Below are 17166 nucleotides of genomic sequence, written 5' to 3' on the forward strand. Positions count from 1 at the left end.
ATTCAAACTTAAATTCTTTTAATTACCCGTTAATTCTCTAAGTTTTTTTTTTTTTCAAAAAATCTTTTAGATGGTATTGTTGGTTGTTTCACCAAAAAGATCATCTTTAAGCACAATATTTTCAAGAGTTAAAGGTTATTATCATAGAAGTAAGATCAACAAAAGTTCATGTTTTTGCATTATTCTTCTTCTTCAATGGTGTGTATGATGTATGGTGCAATTGTGATATACAACGAACTTCAATCCAATTAAAACTTTAAACTCCGTAGTATGAGATTCCATCAAACAGGTACTTTCAATCAAAATAATCAAAACCCAATCTCCCACAATTAACAAACAATTAAGATTATCATAATTTCATCAAAGTCAATAAAAAGTGCTTTCTTCTTCGTATGCCAAATTAAAACTTCAATCCAACTAATGAAGGTGCTTTCCTCTTCGTATGAAATTATGGAATTGGATTAATGTAATGTTTAGGAACAAGTATTTCATTTCAAATTATAGATTTTAATTATAAAATCATAAATGAAGAATTTGAGAATGACAAGGTTTGAGTAGTCATTCTCAAAAATTCTCAATTTTAACTACTTTAAAAACAAAGGTGAAATTTAATCAAAATCCAAATTTATAAATTTTTGATTTGCCAAACAATAAATTTGAGCCAATTCTAAATTTTCAAATAAAATCATCGTTCTCAAACATAGTATAAAGGAATTTAAAGATTAATGAAAGAAAATGAAGTGTAAAGTTACTGAAATCATAGTTTCCAAACAATAAACTAATTGTATTCGGTCCCAAATAGGAGCATGTCTAATGTCTATATATACCAAATCCTATTATTCATATTCTTCTTCTTATAATTATTATTTAAAAGTAAATGTCAGTCTATAAATAGTAATATTAAAAGTAGCTTCAACTTTCTATTTTCACAAGAAGTTGTTTATTACAAAAATAATAGATGACTATTATACATTAAACAAAGTGGTAAACAACGATGTATACATACTAATACACCATAAGTTTTGGAAAATCATTTTTAACTTCTATACGTAGATTTGCATTTGATTTTCAATAGCAATATCGTTTAATGCAATCGGAACGAGAAACAAAATTCATATTTATAGGGAAGGTCTATTAGAGTTAATGTGAGCTTGGCTATCATTAACCCTAATAAATTCATATGACCATGCTCCTAGTAAAGTGCCTGTTAATGGTCCCACAACATACACCCAAAGTGCTTTGTAATATCCACTTGCTAAAGCTGGTCCAATGGTTCGAGCTGGGTTCATAGATCCTCCTGATATTGGTCTGCCACAAATAAATCAACAATAAGCAATATTGATTTTCAATCTAAAACAAACACATGTTTCAATGATTTTGAACACCAATTGATATATGAAAATTTACTTTTAAAATCTCGCCTTTAGGTGTTAACTTTTCTAAAATCCCACTTTTTGTTTACCCATGAAAAATTTAACCTGTATTATTTTTTAAGATCTCGCTGTTTTAAGTTAGTAACACCAAATAAAACTAAGCCTTAACTGGTAAACTAGATTATAATAACGACTATAAGGAAGCAGAATTTTCATTAAAAACTAAGAGTCCCAATTCCCACGCTTGTTGTTCATTTAACAACCATATAATGATTAAAAGTCTCCATTCAATCATTAACAAGCATAGCAATTAGAGTTTAGGGATATAGTTGATTGGGGCTAAGACCCAATTGAGCCTTTTTGGTTTGGTAGGGGCGTGCAAAAATATCCGATTTAGAAATATACGGTATCCGCTATTTGATTTTAAAAACGAATAATTTATATGATTTTTAGAAACTATATATCCGATTTTAAAATGGAATTCCGAATATTGATCCGAATCAAAATATTGACAAAACTAGATACCCGGATATCTGGTTTTCCAATTGCTTCTTTATTATTTTGTTATTTTATATTAAAAAAATATATAAAATTGTTATTGAAAATTTTTTAGGTTGCTGTATTACTAATGTGCACATTTATTAATTATAACCACGTTGCATAACTACTTTATTGTTAATTAATTAAGAATTTTGAAACCTCAACCATATTCCAAAATGATTTGTTTCTAAAGTTTAAAGAAAAGCTTTATTAAAGAAAAAGAGCAAAGAGAGCGAAGTCAGCTTAAGTATTTATTTGTGAGAAAAGAAGAAATTTTTAAAAAAGCCAATAAAATAAGAATATGAAAATCGAGTATCCGATATCCGACCATATATCTCTTTTTTGGTTTCGAATCGGATCACGATTTTCAATATCCAAAAAAAGTAAATATTAGAATTTTCGAATCAGTATTGATTTGATATTCGGTTTTGAGCCCCATAATGCTTGGTGAACAAAACCATAATATTCTTGTAGTTTTCTTTTATTTTGTTATGGAATTCTAGTTTTTCCTATTTACACAATTAGATAGGTTGATTAATTGATCTACTAGATTTTTCTAACTTTTTTGCGGTTTTGATTGATTATTTTACACATATTTTTTCTGAAAATCAACCAACTGTGGTTTATCTAAATTCAATTTGGCTTGAGTTTTAGATAAAATTAAATTGCTAATCAAATTCTAACCCCCAAAATTTACAACATAAAATTTGATTTTCTTTTGATCATCGTAGAAAATTTACAGAAGATAAATAGGAAGGTTAAATTATAATTTTGAATAAATTCAAAGATAATGTGGTAGATGTTAAGAGATGTAATGAAAGATTATATATGCAAGTTTGAATGGTAATTAAAGAGGAGGTTTCATCGATTATAAGTGTTTATAGACTCTAATAGGTTGGCTTTGAAGTGCAAGAGAAGAGGTGGTTTTGGGATTTTTTAGATAACCTGGTGGAGAGTGGAGAGTGGAGAGTGGAGACAAATGACAAATAATGCAATGGCAGAGACAAAGTTTAGCATATTAGGGCTTTTATAAGAAATTGGATGCAATAAGGAAAAAAGCTTTATTTATAGGCTTGCAAAGGCTAGGTTTAGGAGGAGGTGGGACATCGAGACATTTAAGTATACCAAGGTTGAGGATCGTTTTGTTGAGGCATGTGAACATCAAACGAGATGGCAAGAATATTTCTCCTAATTAAGAAGAAAAACGCCTAATTTACAAGGTTGTTAAGTTTTTAAGAATATGTTCTTTTCAGGAGATAACAATGGAAAAGCTAAAACAAGCTAATATGAAAATGGGAAGTGCCTAATAGCAAACCTAGATAATATTCATATTTTAGTGTGGAAGTGTTTTAGCGAAAAAGGTATCCGTCGGAGGAATGAAGTGAAAGCACGCTTATTCCACTACATGTAAACAAAGTGGTGCTTAATTGTGTGGGAATTCTAGGGGGATCAAAATTTTCTCACCACACGCAGAAACTATAGGAGAAAGTGATAGAGAGGATACTTAGGCGAGAAATGCTAACCAAAGGAATATATTTAGATTCATGCAAGGACGATCAACTACTAAAGTTCTTCATGTCATCAGAAGGTTTATGGAGAAGTATAGAGAAAGAAAGAAGAATTTGCAAAGAATATTCACCGACCTGTATAAGGCTTATGATAATATTTGACATACCATTATATTATATAGCCTTGAGGCTAAGAGAATGTCGTTTAAGTATTTTAAGACTATATAAGGCACATGTGGGGTTGCCAAACCTTTTCTGGTAGAAGTAGGTTTGAATCAAAGATCGACCCTTAGCCTTTTTATTATAATTGTTATAATATTCATGAGAGTTTACAGTTGTGCATGCTCTTTGTTGACGATATTATTCTTATAACATAATCTAGTAAAGAAGTCAATGCAAAAATAGAGGATTGGAGAGTGACTCTAGAAGGAAAAAGGATGCAAATAAGTCACTCTAGACTAGTGTACTTAAAGGGCATGCTTGTATTGGGTGTAAATATTTAAGGGGGGAAATAAAGTCAAACTAATGAAATGAAAGCAAATAGAGATGCATTTGAAGTAGTTGAGATAATTGTAGAGAAGGTAAAATGAGCATGAAATAAAAATAATGAAGGAAAAAGAAGATGATTTCCCCTATTATAGAAGTAATACATTCCCCCACTCGCTCCTGGGATAAATATTTACCCCACAAAATTGGGAGCTCCCTTCATTTTTCATTACTCTGTAACCATTTTTCCATCTCTACAACAATCAAATTTCTCAAATTTCTCATTTATCAACTTCATTTTTTTACTTTGACTTTTTTTTACCCTTTTAAATATTTACACCCAATCCAAGCATGCCCTAAGATGTAATTTTAGTGGGAAGAAGAATTAAAAGAATCTTATGTAATAGTTGGAGTAGATGTTGTGGTACAAACGACCAAATTTAAGTATTAAGGATCCATAATTAAGAGTAATGGGGACATTGAGCAGATGTAATGCACCAAAATAAAGTTTGATGGCTTAATTGGAGAGCATCCAATGAGGTGCAGTGTGATAGGAGATTCACGATTAGATCAAAAAGCATAATCTACTAAGTTGTTGTCCGACCTTTAATTTCTTGTTGTATGGGATTAAGATGCACAAATAAACCATGTGCAATAAAAAAACATTGACACACCTATGAGAAGGGTGGAAAATATCATGGTTGATGAAAAAAGAAGTTCATGTAGGTCTAAGAAAACATGGGAGGAGCAAACAAGAAATGACATGAGCGAGTTACATCTCTCTGAGAACTTGACTTGGAATAGAACTATTGGGGATGCCGAATTTGTGTCTTAAACCATTGGTAGGTATCTTTGCCATGATTATTGTTTGTAATTGCATGATTTTGATCTATTTTTCTTCGGTTCGTTAGTGGTCTACGTCGTTCCTTGCCTTGACTTGTTATGTATCTTGTCTTTCTCAAACAATAGATTTCACTGGCTGTAACTTTTTTAAATATCTCGTTTGATAAGGATATAGTTTCATTTTTCTAAGGAAACAAAGAATTTCTTACCCGGCTAAGATAGAACTAATGCAAACTGCAGAACCAACTGCAATTCCAGCCAATTCTCCAACCTATATAAAACAATCAAAGTTACATTATTATTTTCAATTTCCATTGTTCAACTTAAATGGAACAAATTGGTTGTAAAAAGAGATGAACATACAGCTTTAGAGTCGGTAGCAACGGCAGAAGTGACAAACATCATAATAAAAGTAACAAGAATTTCCATAATGAGTGCTTGAGAAGATGTCTCAGTGGGAGTTGTGATTCCTACTGTTTTGATGGGATGAAGAAGCACTCTTATTGTAAATGCAGCTAGTGTTGCTCCTGTCAAATGTGCTGTAGCATATATGGGTACCTGCATATAATACCATTGTAGAAGTATCATTCTTATTAATTATAAGAATTAATTGTGAATTACAGCCTTTAAGTTTAGGGCTTTTACAAATTACAGTCTTCAAGTTTAGGGTACCTGCATATATGCTGTACCTGCATATAATTTCGAATTATAGCCTCAAAAGTATCAAAGTGACCACCATTCGAGCCAAGTAACTGTTGATCAACCCTCATGACCTTTGACCATCCTAATTGACCGTTGACCATTACTAATCACCTTTGACTTTTGTTGACTAACTCTAATTACCTTTGACTTTCCTAATTACCAATTGTACCCTTGTGTTTTAGTACTTTAACGTTGTTTTTACCCATTATTACGATATTTTTTTCAAAAAATGGACGTTGCAATTACCCTTATGGGGTAACTCTTTTGAAAATCCGGTCAAGTAGTTATTCACCTATTTTTCGGCACGTAGACCGAAAAAGATATTTATTGTCGTTTTTACCCATCATAACGATATTTTTTCAAAAAAACAAACGTCGCGATGACCCTTATGAGGTAACTCGTTTGAAAATTCGGTCGAAACAAGTATTTATTTGTCTATTTTTTGGCACAGAGACCGAAAAGATTAAGGATATTAATTTTATTTTACTTACATTGTACGATTTAAATAAAATTAAATGTAATATAAAATTTGTAAAGATTTGTGAAATATATAACGCAAATTTGAATTGAATGTGAGACGGGTATAAAGTGGATATAGCCGTTGATCTTCTCTCAAATCTCATACATTTAGTTTTAAAGTAGAAAGTCAATCAATTTATTTAAATCTACCACTTAATAGAATAATAAAGTATAATATTTTGTATATCTTGTAAATATTTTATATTTTGGTAATTATTTTGTAAATATTTAGTTACCTAAAACTTTAGATTATCTGGTGTATTTATTCTCAAAATGATGAAATGAAAGGCAATTGAAAATCATTTCTTTCATGGTATCAAATGCCTAGGTTCTTTCCTCTCACTACGCCCTAAACCACTAAGACTGCCGCCCATCTACACGGCCGCCACCACTTTTTTTTTTCTCATTCTTCTCTTATGGCTTCCTCTTCTAAAATTCATCCAGCAACTTTAGTTACTAATATCAAGACAAGTGTACCCATTGAACTTGATGATGAGGGCACGAATTTTAATACTTAGGTTACTCTCTTCAAACTCTATTGTCGGGCTCACCTTGTGGACACTCATATTATTCCCGATGATTCTACTAAATCGGTTACAAAAGACAAAGAGTGGCAAAGACTTGATGATATCGATCGTACTTGGATTTATGGTACTATTAGTCCGACCCTTCTCAAATCCATTGTTTGTCTCGATGATAGTGCTCTCGATGTTTGGAATCGTATTGAAAATAATTTTCAAAATAGTTAGAACTCCCGCATTCTCCATCTCGAGTCTTAATTCAATGACATCTCCCTTTCTAATTTTCTCAATGTGAAAGCTTATTGCAATGAACTTGAGAATCTTGCTTTCACCCTCAACGATCTTGGCATTACCATCACCGATAATCGTTTGGCTCTTCAAGTTCTTCATGGTTTAAGTTCCGATCATCGTACTTTCCGGTCTTTGGTTCAACATATGAATCCCGTTTCATCTTTAGATACTCTTTGGTCTATGTTGGAATCAGAAGAACACTCACACAATAAAGATATGTCTCCTTCTCATGAATCGGCTCTTGTCGCTCCCTCGAAACCACCACCATTGGAAAAGTCTGAAACTTTTGAAATTCTAGACACCTCCACCTACCGTGGTGGCCACCGTCATCATCGTCATGGTGGCTGGAGAAACCGAGGCCATCAACATAGCCCCAATGGCCATGCTGGTCCATGTCCCAAAGGCCCTCCCTCTTATTCTTCATTTCGGCCCAGCAGACATTCCTTTAATTCTTGAAAATTTGAAATCCTTAAGCCAAAAAGAAAAAAATTAATAAAATAAACTAAGTTTCAAAAAAATTCCAAAATTAAGCGTGAAAATCCTAAACATGTGGTTTGGAGTTGTTCGCAGTTAGCCAAATAAGACAAATTAGCTGTTCGCGGTTACTAACTGCGAACAGACCTGCTCCACAAATACACAGATCAATTTCTATTTTTCGCAATTTTTCCCATTTCTCAAAACCCTACTTCACATTCGACATTCTCCCTCTAAAACCATTAATTCAATCCATCAATTCTTGCATTCCTCTTTCAATTTGGCACTTCAAAATTAGTGTGGGATACTCTAGCTTGCTCAAAGGTAAACTTTTTTGTGTTTTTTTGGTGTATATGTAATTTTTTAGGGTTTTAACCAAATTTGCTTATTTTTTCAAATGTAGGTTACTAGTTGTTAAATCAAGACTATTTTTAATCATCCATAAGTATTGAAGGTATTTTTTAATTGTTTTTATAGATTTATGTTGTTTTTTGAAGTAATGTTGTTGAATTAGTTAATTCAATGTTGATAATATTATTAGAAATGTTGATGTTGATGTTGGTATTAGAAATATTATTTATGAACTTATGAATTGATTTATTATTTGGATTTATGTGTATTATATATGTATGAACTTAGTTACATTATGAATTTTAATAATTTTTAGACCAAAAAAGATTATAATCAAATGAATATAATGTACTTGTATGGGCATGAGTTGATGTTGATGTTGATTTTCTTTGTATTAATGTAGAAAATGGCATCATTTCGCGTGACTATAGTATGTTTTTGGAATGGTTGTATTCGAGAAAGTAGTGGCAAAGTTCATTATGTTGGGGGAAGACGTAAGTTGTTTGCTTGCAATTTGAACATGGATTTGAACCACTTTAAATGTTTTATATGTTCTAAGATTGGTTTGGACCCTACTTGAAGTACCGTAAATATAAGCTTTAAATATGACATGAGTGGAGAATTGCTTGCCTTTCCTGTTGAGGATGATGAGGCTATAGATGCTATGTGGGAGTATTCAAAGTCCACCCAAATTCCCTCTTTGGAGTTATACGTAAAAGAAGTACCATTAGAGAATGTAGTTGCTTCTAATCCTACTCCTACCCCTATGCCTATATTAACTCAGAAAACTGTAAATTCCGTCGTTTCTTCCGCATTGTACTTTTTCTCAACCCCCTAAGAATCAAGGTCCAATTGATTCAATGGTTAACTAAGGAGAAACTGCTGAGATGGGACCTTGGGATGATGGAAATGAGAGTAATGAGCTCATTCACGATCCTTTTAAGGACGATGTGGATGTCGATGAGGATGCGCTAGCAAATGACATGACCCTAGCAACATTCCTACAATCGTTCCTCCTACATCTTATACCCTCTGTCCACCTTTAGACGAGTATGAGGACAACTCATGGAGGACTTGGGCTTGTGATACCACATACACCGAAGAGGGAGAGTTTGAGAAGGGTATGATGTTTGATAGCAATGAATTGTTGTTGGGAGCTATCAGAGTGTATCATTTTTGCAGAAATGTGGAGTACAGAACGGAGACCTCGAACCAAACTGTCCTTACCTTGAAGTGCAAGCGGGGTTGTTCGTGGAAACTTAGGGCTACGTTTGATTCTTATTTATCTTCATGGCGTATTGTTACCTATAAAGGTAAGCATGGTTCTTGTGTATTGGGTAGTGACACTGTTTTGGATGGACACATTCACCTGACATCTTCTGTTATTAACAATGTTATTAGAACTTGTGTTGCTAAAGACCCATCCATTAAGGTATCTGTCGTACGGCAGATGGTTAAAGATAGTTTTGGTGTGGATGTGAATTACAAGCGAGTGTAGTGTGCAAAGCAACAAGCGTTGTTATCCATTTACGGGACCTAGAAAGGTTCTTACTCACTCCTTCCACGCTTTTTAAAAGCTTTGCAACATTCCAACCCGGAGTTCAGCTTTGCAACATTACATTTCAAAAATGTTCAGCTGTGGGCATGAGAGCATAATCTCGGCCAATCTTACAAAACCGTTGGTCGTGGTGATACTGCTCCTCCACCACAACCCCCACCAGATGTTGCGTACGGTTCAAGGTGGAATTTTGCACGCCGGACGCGCAAGCACACCGGCACCGGTCTCGGATTCTACCGAGATCAGTTAGACCTGCTAAGACCCAACCAGGTAAACATTTCAGTAAACATTATCAAAGGACACAATTTAATTAACATATTACTTACATTTTCATAACATGTATTTTAGGTTTTTTTGTGGGACCCATACCCAGCGGAAGCCTACGTAGCTGTACCCGAACACTCGGGGATTCATTCAGGTGCGTGGAGGGCTTCTGCGCCACTCATATGCTTCGACATTGTTGAAGTACATCTACCAGAGCACGTAATGCGCCAATATGGGTTGGTACAGGGTATTCCACCGCCTTGTGACACTGAACCCCAGCTGCACTTGATTTCGTGCAAAAAACAGGGTGGGGCAAACTGGATGGAGATCAATTGGCGTCACATTGCTCGTTGGGATGGTAGACTGGAGCTGCTGGCACAAGGTGCGTCGATCGATGTTCATGGCGCACCTACTACACCAGACTACATGCCGTGGTTCCTCTCCATCACGCACTGATGGATGACACCACGTGCCATCTTCGCAGCAGCACATTACGCACCTGTTGCGCCTACGATGACCCAATTTGTAAGTCTTCATTTGCACTTATATGATTAAGTTGCCAATTAAATAATATAAAGTTACATTAACTAAATATTAATTGCAGGCATAAGGTGCGGCAGCAGTGATGTGGTACAGCCACGAGGAGCCGGTGAGGGAGATTGCGCATGGCATGCTCGTTGGCTCGCAGTTCCAGCACTTCATACCGAAAGTCACTGCAGAGTCCTCACCGACTACCGCCCATATGCACGTCTCATTTCCTGCTTATGATTATCATTTGGAGGAGATGGACCATTCATACCCCGTTGACGTTGCGGGGACCTCGCAGGCTGGGCCATCACAGCCATCACAGTACCAGTCCCCTCCACTGCCAGAGCGACACCCGAACGCCTCTTACTATCGTAGGAGGCGTAGGAGACCAACTCAGTTGGATAGGGTAGATGAGGGTCGTGAGCGTTAATGTTTAACTTTTGTGTATTTGGATTGACTATGTATATATATATCGTGGTGTCGCTAATGTGGTTTCTGAGACTTGTTGGATTCATAACTTGCTTCTTGAGCTCCATTGTTCTATTCCTTCGCCAGCACTTGTATATTGTGACAATGTTAGTGCTGTTTATTTGGCCGGTAATCCTGTTCATCATCAACGCACTAAACATATAGAGATTGAGTTTCAGTTCGTTCGGGAAAAGGTTAGACGTGGTGATGTTTGTGTGCTTCATGTTCCATCTCGATATCAGATTGCCGGTATTTTTACCAAAGGTCTTCCTCACGTTCTTTTTGATGATTTTCGTTTCAGTCTCAGCTAGAGGTGTTCATTCGGGTAATCGGGTCGGTTTCGGACGAGTTTCATTCGATTCGGTTGTATTTCAGATTGGTTATATTTTGGATGCGTGTTGCGGCGAGTCATACTCGGGTCGGGTCGGTTAGTCACGGTTCGGTTGAAGATCGGTTATTCAAGCTATCGGGTTAGCATCAGTTCGGTGTCGGTTGAAGTTTGTGTCGAGTTTCAGTCGGTCTCGGGTTGTCATCGGTTAATAATTGGTTCGGTTTTACCAGGTACAGATCGGGTTCGGGTATCTTTCAAGTAGAATTCAACTACGAATTGCGAATTATTAATTACTATTGATCGAGTCAGTATCAGATTAAGTTGTTAGTTATTTTTTAATTGATGATAAGGTTCCTTTACTTAAAGCAAAATAGTGAAAATGCAAATCAATTAGTGATCATTATTACATTGTTACTTTTACTTGTTTGACCGGAAATTAAAATTATAAAGTTCTATCAATTTTCATATAATTCGATTAAAAGTAGTTAAATAAACATTGACCATTATTTATTAACTCTAAATATATGAAACGATGTATTTAAAAAATTTATTTTATTAAAATATTTATGACTATATTAGAATAAATAATAAGATGATTAAATATGAGTCAATCATACTTCTATGTAAAAAATTTGTTCAGGTTTACAGCAGTTCGATCTAAACTTCATTCGGGTTAAGTCGGTTTTAGCCGGATCGAGTTCGGTTTTGAGCATGATTCGGGTCCGATATGACTCGGGTCGGTCACTATTAAGTTCGGGTAATCTCAGTTAACAGTTACATGTCGGTTACAAAAATCGGTTACAGCTCGGGTTCAGTTTTCCTATTTTTAGTTGTCAACCGGTTCGGGTATAGCTTCGATTCGGGTAATATCGGTTTGATAAACCTAAAAGAGGAACACATTTTCGGGTCGGTTTACTTTCAATTTCGAATCGGATTTTCGGGTCGGATCACTTTTGAACAGCTCTAGTCTCAGCATTCGCCCGCCTCCCGATTTGACTGCGGAGATGTAATAGAATAATAAAGTAGAATATTTTGTATATCTTGTAAATCTTTCATATTTTGGTAATTATTTTGTAAATATTTAATTACCTAAAACTTTAGATTACTTGGTGTATTTATTTTCAAAATGATGAAATGAAAGGCAACCAAAAATCAGTTCTTATACTAATAGACTACCAAATATTCTGCCATTAATTGGATAATTAATAAACACTCCTAGTTATAGTACTTTATTATTAAAGATACATTTCTAATGAGTGGATAACCAGTGAGAAAAGAACATGCATCTAGTCTAGCACATATGAACATGATCCTATCTATCAAATTGTTTCTTATTTAATACTTCTTTTATTTCCTAATGTTCTTTTATTTCCTAATGTTCTTCCCGTTTACAATCTTTCATTTTGAAGAGAGGGAAATTTAATTGAAGTTTTTAGACATAAATAAAGATAAAATATATCGATATGAGATCTCGTTAGATTCGTTTTAAAATATACCTTTTAATTATATAGTAGTATAAAATCCCGTGCAATACACGGAATCCTTAGTATGAAGATAAATATAAATACAATTTTCAAAAACATGTAATAAAATTTTATACTTTAAAAACCAAAGATGAAGTAATAAAAAATATTTCCTCCGTTCCATATTAATTGCAACGTTTGACAAAATGACACTATTCATTCATTACTCCTATTGATTCGTCTCATTGCAAAGATTATTAATATCAAATTTTTATAATTTTTTATTATATATAATCAGAGATATTAAGAATTGAATTAGTGCATTGGACTGCGTGAAAAAGTAAACGTCGCAAGTAAATTGGTATGGAGGAAGTAATGGTTAAAATGGGATGATATGAAATTTTTATATGTGTAATTAATATAAATAGTTTGTAGATGAGTAAAATAAATAGCAAGTTGATTAATTTTAATTGTCACTTAAGCCAATATCAACTAATAAAATTCTTTCATCTAACATGGCTCCAAAAGAATAACACTTGTGATTTTTCAGTCTTTTTATTAAATTGTATGATGATTAGTTGAAATAATTTTTATAACTAACTCAGTCTAAATCTTAATAAATTATTTAATATCATCTAAATATTTCTTATTTTATTTTGTTTTCAAATTTCTCTAGTAATTTATTAAAAGATATATGATTAATATTGTGTTCCATAATTTATAATTTTAAATTTTGTTAATGTCATCTAAATGATTCTTAATTTATTGTTTCTATGCTCTTAGTCAATTTATAGATTAGAGTATTTGATTAGTTGAAACAATTTCTATAACTAAATCAGTAAACTTAACAGGCTATATATTAATTGATTTTTAAATCTTTAATTGATGTAAACTGGTCAGCTATTTAATTCAGTTTGTTTGAATACTCCAATAGAAAAATTACACATGGCAAGTGCTCTAAAAATTTGACATTTGAGTTTTTACAACTTTTTTAATAGATGATATAATTTTTTACGATTTTTTATAATGTGTATATAGAGATATTAAAGCTCCAAATTTACTTTGAAAAATGTGAAAAAGCAAACGAAAAGAAAAAAAGAAGGAAGTAGAAGTATAATTGTTTTTTTTTTTTTTTTGCATTATACAAAATTAAGTTGATAAAATGATTAAATTTGCTTATATTTTTATTCACTTAGACAAGTTAGGAGTATATCTTACAATTTTTGAGAATTCAGAGTGTTATCACTATACTTAAGCTAGATGGTATTTCACCATGTTTAGTTTTTATTTATTTGTTTGACATACCTTTGTTTTCTTTTTATCTTAAGGCATTATCGCTTTTTTGTATCCTCATAATACAAATAAGAAAGAAAAAGAAAAGTAGATTTGAAATAAATAAAACATACTTCCTCTGTTACAATAACTTTCTCTTTTTTCTTATTTGTTCGTTTCACTCACTTTGTCTTATTTCCTTAGTTGTTAGGTCATTTTTACAATATTACCTTTTTATCTTACTTTATAGTGGTCCCCTTAATTTTTTATTGTTATTTACAAATAATTTATCAAATTAGTACTAATTTATACAGGTCCCCTCCACCTTCTTAAACTTTGTGCCCAAATAAAATGGGATAAAGTCATTGAAATGGAGGAAGTATAAAAGTAAAATTTAATAAAGAAATTCAAAAAAAAAAAAAATCTCTAAAATTTTAGTAAGTGAAAGAAAGAACACAATAATAAAACCTTAATTAATTTTGTCAGTATCATACACTAAATAAGATAAATAGAAAGGAGCACATACGTGGTTCTCAAAAAATGTGGTATATACGTTTCCAAATATATTAATTATTACAAAATAACATGAATTAAATACTATGTTTATTAGTACAACTACTTTGAGCTCATCAAATAGTGTGTCATAATGTTAATATTATGCATTCCTTCCAATCCATACGTTAAAACACCTAACTACTCACTCAACTTTATAAGTTGTTATGTATGTAAGAATCTACAACCATGCATATACCTATCACTTCCATGCTCTCCTTATCGTTTAGGTATACCTCCCTTCATGGCTTCATGCATTACCATATTCTTGTAGTAATGATCGGCATATCATTTATACTTCTATTGCCCTACACATTTCTCTTTCTGAGTAAGGGCTAGTGGACACAACTTTAGAGCCATAAACAGGTTGAAGGTTTTCTCTTTCATCATTGTGATAAGAGTTTATTATTCATCACCTAAAGGATGGATTAATTCTAACTTCCAATCTAGTTTTGCCTGTTGGGATTCTCTCGCCTACTCAAAATAAAAAAATATAAATAACTTTTTTTATTCATTTCTTACATGATATTTGATTTATTGATCATTATAGAAAATACTCTCTTATTATTATGATCAAATGTCCAATTTGTTATTTGATTAACATTATTCACCAATCACTCTAAGTTTGTGTTTTATCATCAATTTATAAGTTAAAATACTGGTAAGTGAGATCTTATTTGATTCGTGTTAATGTAAATTTTATTATTTAAAATTTTTTATAATGTTTGGTTAGTACAATTAGTGATATTTAAAATTGAAATAGTGAATTGACAACTGTACCAAAATCAAATAGAACAATTAATTAATGACTACAACAAAATTGACTTTCGCGACATAGAATTTTGTGACATTAACAAATGTTGTTGATTTATATTTTTAGTGTAATAATTGTTCGTTTTTATTTTAAGTACCACTATAAAGTGATTTAGTAACACAATATTTGGCCTTTAGTGACATATGTAATTGTTACTATAGTCTATAGTGACATTTATGAGAAATATCACTAGATCCTATATCCCGAAAAACTTTAGTATAATTTTTTATTATGCTGCTAAATGGTCTAATAAATGTCACTAAATCCACTATATATACTATTAGAATTTCAAAGTTGTGACATTTAAATTAGATGTCGCTAATATTTTACACTAAAAATGTGTTACACAAATTCTTGTCAAAGAGATGAGAGACCATCTCTAATTGAGCCGACCCATTTTATATATTTTTTTAAAATATTATAAATAGGCATTAAAAATGATGTAAGTTGGCATTTAAAATATTGTGAGTGGACATTAAGGATACGGTAAGTAGACATTAAGGATAATGTAACTAGGTGTTAAGTTTTAATGGGTTGGACTTGAGAGACAAGAGACTATCTGAATGTGTTACGTTGTAGTGAATGCAAGGGAGTAAGCACAATATACTATAAGCCTTGAGGTAACATACTCATACTCATATTTTGTACATTCATTACTCAGTTAACAAAGATTTAAACTGTGAAAATTTCAAAAAAGGTCTTTCATTACAACTTAAAGATTTCCCTCGCAAAAGTTGTTTTACTATGAGACAATATAGCAATTTTTTCATACAAAAAGTAGTTGAGCCATAAACTCTCCCTGATTAATTAAGTATTATAAAAAATTGTAAATATTAATGTAAACAAAACTTTTCATATTATATAAGACGGTCTTACTATGAGACAAGTCTAATACGTAATTTTTAATGTTAAAATTAACAATTTATATTATTAAACACCCACTTTAATCCTATTTCACCGTAAATGGCCTCATCGAAGATCGGCTGTGTTCTTTATGTATTCTATTGAGAATGCAACATAATGGGATTGATGCAGTAAAAAAAATAAAACACAATGAGACCATCTCTGGTGAGACGATCTATATTAAGCTGATCCATATGATATTTTTAGTCTATTAAAGTGATTGCTTACGTTTTTAAAGTGTAATTATATGGACCTATCTCATAATAAAACGTTGGAACAAGCTGAAATAAAAAGACTCTAATGGCCCGTTTGGTAATCGGTACTAAATCATTGGAATAGTAATGAAAAATTATTATAATTTTGGTAGGTATATCTCTTGACAAATTTAATTGTCATGCTTATATACCTTCAATAATCTCTTTTTTTCTTCATAAAATTCATTCCAATACATTACCATTTAAATATGTGGTATTAGATGATAATGAAAAGATTTTTTAAATAATTTTTTTATGATCAAACTTTCATTGCCATGGGAATGACATAATAATACATATCATAAAAAATTATATTATAAATTATTCCCATTACCATCAATTAATACCGTTAAGCAAACGGGTCGTTATAGTAATAGTACCTGTTTCCAAGGGAAATGCCGAGTGGCAGCAAAAGCTAGAGTGACGGCAGGGTTCATATGAGCACCAGAAATATGGCCAACAGCGTAAATCATAACCATAACGATCATTCCAACGGCAAGTGAAACTCCAATCTTGCCTATCTTATGTTCATCAATGGCGTTCATGGCGTTCACTCCGCATGACACAAACACCATCAAATACGTTGCTATCATTTCTGCTATTAGCTTACGTAAAAATTCTGGTGGATAATGCCGAACAAATGGACCCACAAAAACACGATATGTACTACTCGTTTGCTCTTTGCCGGAACCAATTGGCGAAGTTGTTTCCATTTTTGTTATTATACAAAGAGTTAAACCCTCCAAATACTCTTTAAAAATAAGAAGTGATCAAAGCTGGCTACTTGAACCTCTGATATTTATGGGTGAAATAATGGGGTTGTCCGTTGTCTAGTTATAAGGATATATTTGTAAGAAGAAAGATGTTCTTGTGTCTTGTCCCCTATTGCCCTTATTTATGGCCACAAGTATTAGTTCCAAATTTCAATATATATAAATTATAAATACAATAAATATTATGAAAATTTATCCAAAAAATAATTTAATATTTTCACTAATTTCTTTGCAATAATCTGAACTTTTGATTAAACATAATCTCAACTATTAGGGGTGCTTTCTAAAAATACAATAAAATAACATTGAGTCGGTAATCTGTCGGTAGACTGAAAAGTTATCGAATGCATTGATTGTGGGAGGTAAATCAGTAAAATA

At 32.4% G+C, this 17166-nt stretch overlaps 1 protein-coding gene across 1 annotated transcript; it reads right to left on the reverse strand.

Moving 5' to 3' along the window:
- Positions 1 to 898: 898 nt before the first annotated feature.
- LOC130801895 (aquaporin NIP2-1-like) lies at positions 899 to 16896 on the reverse strand. The gene is made up of 4 exons (XM_057665834.1): positions 16396 to 16896; positions 5114 to 5308; positions 4960 to 5021; positions 899 to 1308 (listed from the first exon to the last, which is right to left on the reverse strand). Exons 1-4 carry the CDS (start codon positions 16726 to 16728, stop codon positions 1119 to 1121), a joined length of 780 nt encoding a protein of 259 aa, XP_057521817.1. The 5' UTR covers positions 16729 to 16896; the 3' UTR covers positions 899 to 1118.
- Between the last annotated feature and the right edge of the window lie 270 nt (positions 16897 to 17166).

The sequence above is a fragment of the Amaranthus tricolor genome, chromosome 15 (genome assembly GCF_026212465.1).
Source record: "Amaranthus tricolor cultivar Red isolate AtriRed21 chromosome 15, ASM2621246v1, whole genome shotgun sequence".
Classification (NCBI taxonomy): Eukaryota; Viridiplantae; Streptophyta; class Magnoliopsida; order Caryophyllales; family Amaranthaceae; genus Amaranthus; species Amaranthus tricolor.